Below are 10620 nucleotides of genomic sequence, written 5' to 3'. Positions count from 1 at the left end.
AGACTTTATTATGTATGTATCATTAACTATGAACCTTGCACTGTAAGTTGCACTTTGTCTCGTGTGTTAAAGTTAATTTGTTTAAAAGTTATGAGAAAAAATATTTGGACGAGTATACTCGTCCTCGCGCATTTGGTAACAACTTAGTTTGGACGAGTATACTCGTCACGGTACGCAGGAGGGTTAAAACACCGCTCTTAGTCGAATCCGGAGTCACGAACTATTTTTTTTTATTACTATTATTAAATTTTTTAATATAGATCGATTTTGAGTATTTCACAATGTTTTAAAACTGTAACGTTACGATCTGTACCGATTTTTTTAACTGATTATCCATGCTGCATTAAAATTGGGATGCACGATTACAAAATTTTGTACAATTTATTATGAATATATATAAAATTATACGTATTGTGATAATATATTCTATAGTGTTGCAACATCATTGTCTAATTGTAGACAAGGATGGCGTAATGAATTAAAATATGACACAAAAATTTATAATTGCAAACTTGCAATTTATATTAAAATGAAGAGAGTTCGTTGTCTTCGTTATTTGCTTTCAGCCTATATAATTTTTGCCAAGCGAAGATAAAATGCCGAACTGACTTCCCAAATTAACAATTTAGTAGAATCAAAGGTCTAGTTTCTCTTGTGCACAAATATTTCTTTAGTAGTTTTTGATTCTTATTCAAATTATTCCAAACGCTAGAGTCTTAAACATATCAATAATTCATAAGAAGATTGCATTGTGCGTGCATTATTATTTTACAGAATTGAGAGTCCTAAATTACATATCCTCTCTTGGAATATAATTTTTATTTAAATTTGAACAATTGCTGAGTAAGAAATAAAGAAATAATTTCATCACTCTTGTGAAATGTCTCCTTAAATTAAAAGTATCAGAAACTCTTTTGCGTCAATGACCAAAATGTAGTTTGCTGATAAAACAGAAACATGAGCGTTTCTGCAAAGTCTTTAACCTCAAAGACTCAGTTGCAAATTATCTGCTGCAACAAATATGATGTGCTTAACACTGTTTCACAATATAAGAATGCAATGACATTGCAAATTTCCAAATTCCAGTCTAATTGAAAGATTATTTCCTAATCCTTTAACCCTCTCCATTAAAGTCTGACACACCCAGAGCTCAATTTCGTATATAAAAACCGATGTTCCCCAATGCAAATTGCTTCTTCGCGGTAGTTCTTCGTGTACAGCGTGATCTCGCGGAGTTGACCGTCTGTTCATCGTGAACATCGGATGGACGTTAAATAAAGAATATGGAATAATTTGAACTGAATCATAAATTTAAACCATGTCAATCACTCACTCTTAATTCTACGACCGGTGCAATCTTTTCGGTAAACTTAGAATTGCCTTGTTAGTCTATGAAAGTAACCATACGATAATTTCAAGGTAATAGATAACCGAATTAAATAATCGCATAAAGGCTAAAGAATTCAGACGAGTGAAGACAACAAGGTTGAATTGAGTGGTTTGAATTTTCCATTAAAATAAATTCTATATTGTGAATACTAAATTAAAACCTTACTAAATTGATTAAATTCATCCGTAGAAATGAGTCCTTCCGGTAGGCCCGCGACATTATTTCAATTATGGATCGGAGTCATTAGTTTGTTAGTGAAAACAACTAAATCATTAAAGCAAGTGTTAGATGGAGTATCTCTGCATAAGTCAGATATACTCTACAATGTTTTCAATGAAATGAACTCAACGGGTAAGGAATGTTTTACTTCCTTATTGAATTTTGTTATGACAAGTCAGTTCGGTATAATTTAATTCGCTGAAAATATAGAAGATGTTCAAATCGTTTTGCCCGCCTGAAGGAAAGCAAGTAGTCTCGAAAACGATCCTCCTTCATTTCGTTCAGTGCGGTAGGAATTAAGGAAACTACATACGTAAGTAAATTGTATAGTTCTAATTATGCAACTCTTAATATTATAAAGTAACTTTTATTCGGAATACTATGTTTGATGTTTTAACCTGATTTTCTTGAAAATAAACTAATTGAACTAGGATCGGATTTAGTTGTCTTTTTTCATAACCCTTAATTGCCTACTGAGAATTCCTAATAAAATAAAAGTGTTTTTGTAAAATAACCTTCTATCGGATCGGAAAACTAACCCATAAATAAAAAGATTATTTCACTTATAAATATTTAAAGATATATATATATAATTAATTTGGTTGTTGTGATTTCCGAAGGGATGAAAAATATTATAAATAAAATTTCATGACTAAAAACATCACAAAAACATCGGACATATTAATTCCTCTGCTTTAAGTTTTAAGAACTAATTTGAAAACTTTAAATTTTTTTGGTCGCCATTTTGGAGCCGCCATTTTGAATTTTGAATTTTTGATTAAATATTTGGATTTAGAGACCTCAAAAACCCCCGAATGAGCATTTTCAGTCAAATTCGTAAACTTAAAAGAATTTTTGGTCGCCATTTTGAAGCAGCTATTTTAAATTTAAAAATTTTTAACCAAATATTTGAATTCAGCGACCCCAAAAACCCCCAAGTAAACATTTTTAGTCAAATCTGTAAACTTTTAAATTTTTTTGGTCGCCATTTTAGAGCCGCCATTTTGAATTTTAAATTTTTGACTAAATATTTGGATTTAGAGACCTCAAAAACCCCCAAATGAGCATTTTCATCCAAATTCGTAAACTTAAAAAAAATTTTGGTCGCCATTTTAAAGCCGCCATTTTGAATTTAAAATTTTCAATAACGGATTTGGATTCAGCGACCCCGAAAACCCCCGAGTAGGCATTTTTAGCAAGATTCGTTAACTTTTATATATCTTTTTTTTCGATGCTGCTATAGCGGTCATACACACTGGGGGCACGAATTATTTTTGCCTGTACAGACGTCAAACACTGTGAAGGGGTTAAGAATAAAATTTAAATTTTTTAAATGTTAATTAATTTTTTTAAATATTTGCCTTTCTTTGGATGAACTATAATGATAAGAAATTTAGGAATTAATACATTGAATGCGTTAATATTACTTTTAGCACATTTAATTTAATTTTTGGTATATTTTTTGTCTCTTTTTTCATAAAAAATTCCTCTTTTCACCTTTTCTGAGTGACCCGCGTTTTTCTCGGAATTTTGCAAAATTTTGATAAATAATTATTGAAAAAATTGTTTAAACATTAGGAAAAAGGGGTTTTTCGTTTAGAATTCGGTTAAATGGCTATTCTGTTACGTGGAAATGTCAATTGACAGTTTAATTAATTTTTTATATTAGAAAATTCGTTTCTAACATTTATTATAAAAAATTTTTTTAATTTAAAAACCTTAAATTCATTTTATCTTAATGGTATTATCATAGATAATTTATAAAATAAAAAATAGTAATTTTTTGTAGATTAATTTTATTAATTATTAAAATAATGAAATAAATATTATAAAATGTATTGGTAAGTTTCTAGAAGTCACATATAAAAAAATCTTTTAGATAGAAAGAGTATGGAACCAGTCAAGTTGACGAATACTGCTATGGCAAGCAGAGAAAGGTATGTTAATATTTTAAGTAATGATGATTATATATCAATTGACAACCCTGATGAAATGTTAAATGATAACCATATGCTTCAATTTTAAAAATTATTGACTAAAGATTCTAATTATTTGTTTAATATGCGCGATACTCTGTTTATACAAATACAACATCTCATTCAGCCGATAAACAAGGGTGAAAAACATATTCAAATACTATTTAGCGGTAATGCTAAAAGAGGTCATTGGATTTGTAGTTATTACGATGGTGTAAGAATTTATATTTATGACAGCATTAATGCGGGATGTTTAAATGTTCAGCAAAGAGACTTTTTAAAAAAATTATATCCTTTTGAACCACCAGTAGTTTTTGTAGGTGTTGATCAACAATCTGTTGATAGTGTTGATTGTGGCGTGTATGCAATTGCATTTGCAACATCCTTGTTATTTGATAAAATGCCACATACTCCTAATTATTATAACGAAAGGAACGAAATGAGAAGGCATTTAAAATCAATGTTTAAAAATAATCGTTTAAGTTCCTTTTGAGCAGAAAGAGCGACTAATAATAGAATATCTATTGTGGAGTGTGATTGGAAGTGTCTTTTTCAGGATAGATTTGAGGAATTTCGATGGCAGAAACAAAACCTTTCAAATTTCTTTGAGACTCCCTCTAAAAATAATGTAAATAGCGTTTTATCCATTAAGGATTATTATGAAATCAAATGTCCTCAGAATAAAGAAATTGAAAAAAAGAAAATTCGTGCAATGAAAGATAAAGAAAGGAGAATGAAAGCAAAACTTGAAGAATCGTATGATCAGAAAATAATTAGATTAGAAAATGATAGATTAAGAAAACGTAGTAATCGAGAAAATGAAACAGAACTTTAAACGAAAAAGCGTCAACAAAAAGACTTAATAAGTAAAAAAATTAAATTATCCTTAGAAACGGAAGATGTGAAAAAGAGCGCCAACAAAAAAGTTTAACTAATTTTAACAAAAAATTATTATCAGAAACGGAAGATGAAAAAAAAATGCGTCAAAAAATAATTTTAACATGCAAAAAACAAAAATTAGAAACGGAAACCGAAAAGAAGGTACGATTAAAACAAAATTTGAAGAGCAAAAAACAAAAATTGTGCAAAAAAAAAAATTTAACAAGAAACGGAAGATGAAAAAAAAATTCGACAACAAAAAGATTTAACAGCGAAAAAAGAAAACTATCATTGGAAACAGAAGCTGAAACGATAGAACGACAACAACAAAATTTAGCATGTAAAAATAAAAAATTGTCATTAGAAAGTGAAGTAGAAAAAAAAGCGCGAAGAAAAGGATTTAAAAAGTAAATTAAATAAAAATAATAACAAAATATTAGAGACAGTAGGAGTTGCAATTGTGACACTTGAACGTTTTGATGAAAGTAAAATCTCAGAAAATTATTTAGGTTTAATGAATGTAGAGTGTAAATTTTGAAACGCATTACATTTTTTGTGTAAAAGATCACCAGATAAATTATTTACTCACTGTTGTCATAAGGGGTTAGTAAAGTTAGATGATTTAAAGCCTTAGCCGATTTACTTAAAAGATTTAATATTTGATTCTACCTCCAAAGGTTAGAATTTTAGAGAACAGATTCGTTCTTACAATAGTTCATCCGCTTTCGCTAGCATGGGTGCTAAATTAGAAATTCCGAAAGGACATGGACCTTATGTTTTTCGTATTCATGGACAAGTGTATCATAACACATACGCTCTTCATCCTGATAATGATGAACACATTCGAAAATATGGTCAGTTATATATTCTTGATACCAATGAAGCAGTACTTGAACGAAAAAAGAATAAATTAAATGATAAATGTGACCCTTTAATAATGACAGAAATAGATAAATTATTAAGAAAAGATAATCCCTATGCAAAAGGATTACAAATGATGAGAGAAGTAGAATTAGAAGAAGAAAAACGAGCAAAATTGAAAAATGAACCTCCAAGAGATATTAAACGTGATAAAACGTAATTAAACGTGATAGATCATTAAATCAAAAGAAATTTAATGCTCCATCTTACAATGAAGTAGCGGTTGTATTCGTCAGTGAAGATGGTGAACCTCCTATAGAACGTGATATATGTATATATCCAAAAATGCCAAAAGATCAAAATGATAGTAAAAACAAAATTAAAAGAATTCCAATTAATTTTCTTAGTCAAAATGTTGATCCCATAATATATCCTTTAATGTTTCCTTCTGGTGATCCTGGATAGACTGTAAACATGATACAAACTAGGGGTAAACATAATGTTTCACTTTTACAATTTTATAATTATCGTATGTCATATAGAGGAACATTTAATCCATGTTTACATATGGGAAAACTAACTCAACAATTTGATGTTGACGCTTATTCAAAAGTTATAGCTTCACGCATAAGTTTTGTTTATAAAAATCAAAAACAACTTCGGGTAGAAATGTACTGTGGATTAATGGATTATCTACACAATAAAGCAAAAGAGGAAAATGTTAAACCAGGAAATTTAACTATTTTACCTTCCACATTTACTGGAGGACCACGTTCGTATCAACAATCATTTATGGATGCCATGCGATTAGTTCAAGAATTTTGGAAACCAGATTTGTTTATTACAATGACATGTAATCCAAAATGGCGTGAAATTACAGAAAATTTATTAGATAATGAAATTGCGTCTGATCGACCAGATATTGTAGCTCGAGTTTTTCAACAAAAGGTGAAAGAGCTCATGAGTGAATTAAAAGATAAAAGAATTTTTGGACCACTGCTAGCCTATGTGTACGTAATAGAATTCCAAAAGCGTGGATTGCCACATGTACATTTAATAATCTTTTTAGATAAATCATTTGCAATTCGTGATGCAGAAACTGTTGATAAAATAATATGTGCAGAAATTCCTGACGAAGAAAAATACCTAGAACTTTATAAGATTGTAAAACAATTTCAAGTTCATGGACCTTGTGGAAAGCAAAATATGAATTCGCCTTGTATGGATCCTTAAAGAAAAATTTGCATGAAACACTATCCAAAACCATTTTCTTCAGAAACAGATTATCATTCAAAAAATTATTCAGAAAATAAGCGAAGAAATGATGGTGAAAAAATAATTTTTCATAACAAAGATGACTCAATTAAAAGTACTGCTGACAATTCGATAATTGTACCCTACAGTCCTTATTTAAGTAAAAAATTTGCATGTCATATCAATGTTGTAGCATGTGGTAGTATAGGTGGTGTTAAATATTTATTTAAATATTGTTATAAGGGTTATGATTGTGCAATAGTAGGTATTAAAGATAACAGTAATCAAGTATTACATTATAATGAACCGCAACATTATTTAAATACCCGCTATGTATGTCCACCAGAAGCAATACATAGATTACACAAGCCTGCAAAAAAAATTTTTTTTACGGTTGTCTGAGATCCGTAAGTCATTTCCAGAAGTATTTGGTGCGCTGAATCCGAATCTGGAAAGGAAAACCCCCCATCACGTCATGATTTTGAGAAAAGTGGGGGTAAAGGTCCCAAAAAACACGTTTTTGGCAGTTTTTGAAAATTTCTACCGAGTAAATCCGACGTGCTAGAGACTTGTTCAAAGAGTCAAATTAAAGCTTGACCCCTGTACTTTACGAAGATATAGCGATATTGACAACAACGAACTAAATTAGCTGTCAAAAATGATTTATAAAAGTTGTCAAGCATAAATTTGACTAACATTGCCCGTTAAAAGACCATTTTAAAAAACAATTAGATTCACTTAAAATTTGTTATTTGGGGGTTTTCAAGGTCCCTAATTACGAATATGATGTCAGATTTTCAAAATTCAAAATGGCGGATCCAATATGGGGGACGACTTGTTTTAAAAATCGATTTAATTTCCCTGAAACTAACGAGTTTTTGGAGTCGCTGATTACGAATATGATGTTAGATTTTCAAAATTCAAAATGGCGGATCCAATATAGCGGACGACTTTTTTAAAAATCGATTTAATTTGCTTTAAACTTGTTACGCGGGGGTTTTCAGGGTCGCTGATTACGAATATGATGTTAGATTTTCAAAATTCAAAATGGCGGATCCAATATGCATGACTTTTTTTTTATCTTCACTATTTAGCTGTCTATGGCGAAACAATCACCATAATAATAAAAGAAACCTGTAAAAATGTTGTTTGAGCTAAACGACTGAATTTAAAGAGTAAAAAGTTGTTTTCAAAAAGATTATTGTCGAACTATAAGATTCTGAATATACCTTACTTATAATAGCAATTTCAATTTTACTTCTAATTTTTCAGTTTCGAGATTGTTTAGAATGGAAATTAATTCTTAATAACTTTTTTAATTTGTCTTTTGACATATTATACTTTGTAAACGTTAGTATTGGGAAATTTTTTAATTTATTGTTATTTGAGTAATACCATTACATTGGCATTCAAATTAGCATATGTTTCTGAAAATGTCTTCGCGACATTGTAAAAATGACATTGAGAAATTTTGTTATATGTGTGGCAGATATACCTTTCCGAGAGACAGAAAACCGATCTCTAAATTCGTACGCGAAACGTATTTCGAATATTTTTAAATAAATATTTGACATCAGGCAAAAACTTGGGTTCCTCATAAAATTTGTAAAAGTTGTTTGGAATCATTACGGGGATGGAAAATAGAAAATAGAAAAAAGAAAAAATATACGTTTCGCTAGCCCAATGATTTGGCGTGAACCTACCAATCATGCAGAAGATTGTTATTTTTGCAAGTGCCCTGTAATGGGATTCAATACTAAAAATAAAGGAAGTATTTCCTACCCTAATGTCTCATCTGTAACACTACCTGTTTTCCATAGATTTGATTCTTTGAATCCTAAATCACCTACTCTTATTCCTTCATCCACGTTAAATGAAAATATTTTTGATCAAAATATTATTGATGATGAGAATGTTCTAGATGATGAAAATGATTCTGATGATAAAGATTGTGATGATTATATAGATTCTTCATTTGACGTTAAGAAAATGAATCCTTTTACACAAAACGCTTTAAATGATTTAGTAAGAGACTTAGGACTTACAAAAGAGAACTCAGAAATTCTTGGATCAAGACTACAAGAACGAAATTTGTTGGATGCTAAAACAACAAGAATTTCTTCCATATTTTTCTGAAGAAGGATCACTAGTTTTTTGTAACAACATACCAGACTTATTCAATGATTTGGGACATAGTCATTTGTCAAATGAATGGAGACTCTTTATCGATTCCTCAAAAGAAGTCTAAAAGTTGTTCTTCTCTATAATGGGAATAAATTCGCGTCGGTCCCAATTGCTGACTCAGCGCATTTGAAAGAAACGTACGAAAATTTGGTAACAGTTTTAGAAGCGATTGGCTATAAAACATATAAGTGGATAATTTTCGGGGATTTAAAAATTGTGTGCTTGCTTTTAGGTCAACAATCAGGTTATACCAAATTTCCATGTTTTTTGTGCGAGTGGGACAGTAGAGCTAGGCATTTTCATTGGACGAAAAAAAATGGACACCTAGAACCACATTAAAACCTGGGGAAAAAATGTAATTCACGATATTCTCGTAAATCCTTCTAAAATTCTGCTGCCTCCGCTTCATATTAAACTGGGACTCATGAAGCAATTTGTAAAGGCTTTAAACAAAGAAGGCAATTGTTTCAAATATCTCTGCACTAAGTTTCCTCACTTAAGTGATGCGAAAATTAAAGAAGGGATTTTTATTGGGCCACAAATTAAATTGCTAATGAAAGATAAAGAGTTTGAGAAGACCATGATTCCTGTAGAGAAAGAAGCTTGGGACGCGTTAAAAGACGTAATTAATAACTTTTTAGGAAACAACAAGGCTCCAAACTACAAATCTATTGTACAAAAAAAGCTTACTAATTGTAAGTTCAAGAATTTAGGATGCAACATGAGCCTAAAACTTCATTTTTTATATAACCATTTAGACTTTTTCCCTGATGGTAATTTAGGAAATGTGAGCGAAGAACAAGGTGAAATATTTCACCAGGATATCAAAGACATGGAGAGGAGATATCAGGGAAGATGGGATGCTAAAATGTTAGCGGACTACTGCTGGTCCCTTAAGCGAGACGATCTAGGTCAAATTCATCAAAGACGATCAAAAAAAATCCGTTTTGACAACATGTTATATTCGATTTAAAGATATTTTTATCATTGTCAAAGTTGCTATTTAAAAATAAATTTTATGAAACAAAAAGGTTTAAGATATAAATCAAGAAAAAATATGCAAATAATATCAAATATAAAGTAAAAAAATAAAAAAAACAAAATATAAAAGTAAAAAAAATTTTTAAAAATATAAAAATAAAAAAAAATTTTTAAAAAGAAGTGTGAAATAGATCGCCTCCACGCGTTGCACTTTGGGTAACTTAAAAATAACATACAATTTGAGGCAAAACGATCTATTTTTGATATTATATTTCCAATAATAAATTTTATTTTATGAAAAACATAAATATAAGAGAAAAAACATTAAAATATGTTAACTTTAAATGTTAACAATTGCAATCTAAATATTAAAATCTTGAAAATCTAATATCATATTCGTAATCAGCGACCCTGAAAACCCCCGAGTAGCAAGTTTAAAGCAAATTAAATTGATTTTAAAAAAAGTCGTCTGCCATATTGGATCCGCCATTTTGAATTTTAAAAATCTAACATCATATTCGTAATCAGCGACCCCAAAAACCCCCGAGTAACGAGTTTCAGGAAAATTAAATCGATTTTTAAAACAAGTCGTCCGCCATATTGGATCCGCCATTTTGAATTTTGAAAATCTGACATCATATTCGTAATCAGGGACTGTGAAAACCCCCGAGTAACAAATTTTAAGTGAATCTAATCGTTTTTTAAAATGGTCTTTTGACGGGCAATGTTAGTCAAATTTATGCTTGACAACTTTTAAAAAATCATTTTTGACAGATGATTTAGTTCGTTGTTGTCAATATCGCTATATCTTCGTAAAGTACAGGGGTCAAGATTTAATTTGACTCCTTGAACAAGTCTCTAGCACGTCGGATTTAC

The 10620-nt window shown here is 30.1% G+C and overlaps 1 protein-coding gene across 1 annotated transcript; it reads left to right on the top strand.

Moving 5' to 3' along the window:
• Positions 1–5994: 5994 nt before the first annotated feature.
• On the top strand, positions 5995–6558 carry LOC122501142. The gene has a single exon (XM_043610416.1). The coding sequence runs from the start codon at positions 5995–5997 to the stop codon at positions 6556–6558; it is 564 nt and encodes a 187-aa protein (XP_043466351.1).
• Positions 6559–10620: the final 4062 nt, after the last annotated feature.

Source organism: Leptopilina heterotoma, unplaced genomic scaffold, assembly GCF_015476425.1.
Source record: "Leptopilina heterotoma isolate Lh14 unplaced genomic scaffold, ASM1547642v1 Lhet_204, whole genome shotgun sequence".
NCBI classification, from domain to species: Eukaryota; Metazoa; Arthropoda; class Insecta; order Hymenoptera; family Figitidae; genus Leptopilina; species Leptopilina heterotoma.
This window is presented reverse-complemented; position numbering and strand designations above follow the sequence as displayed.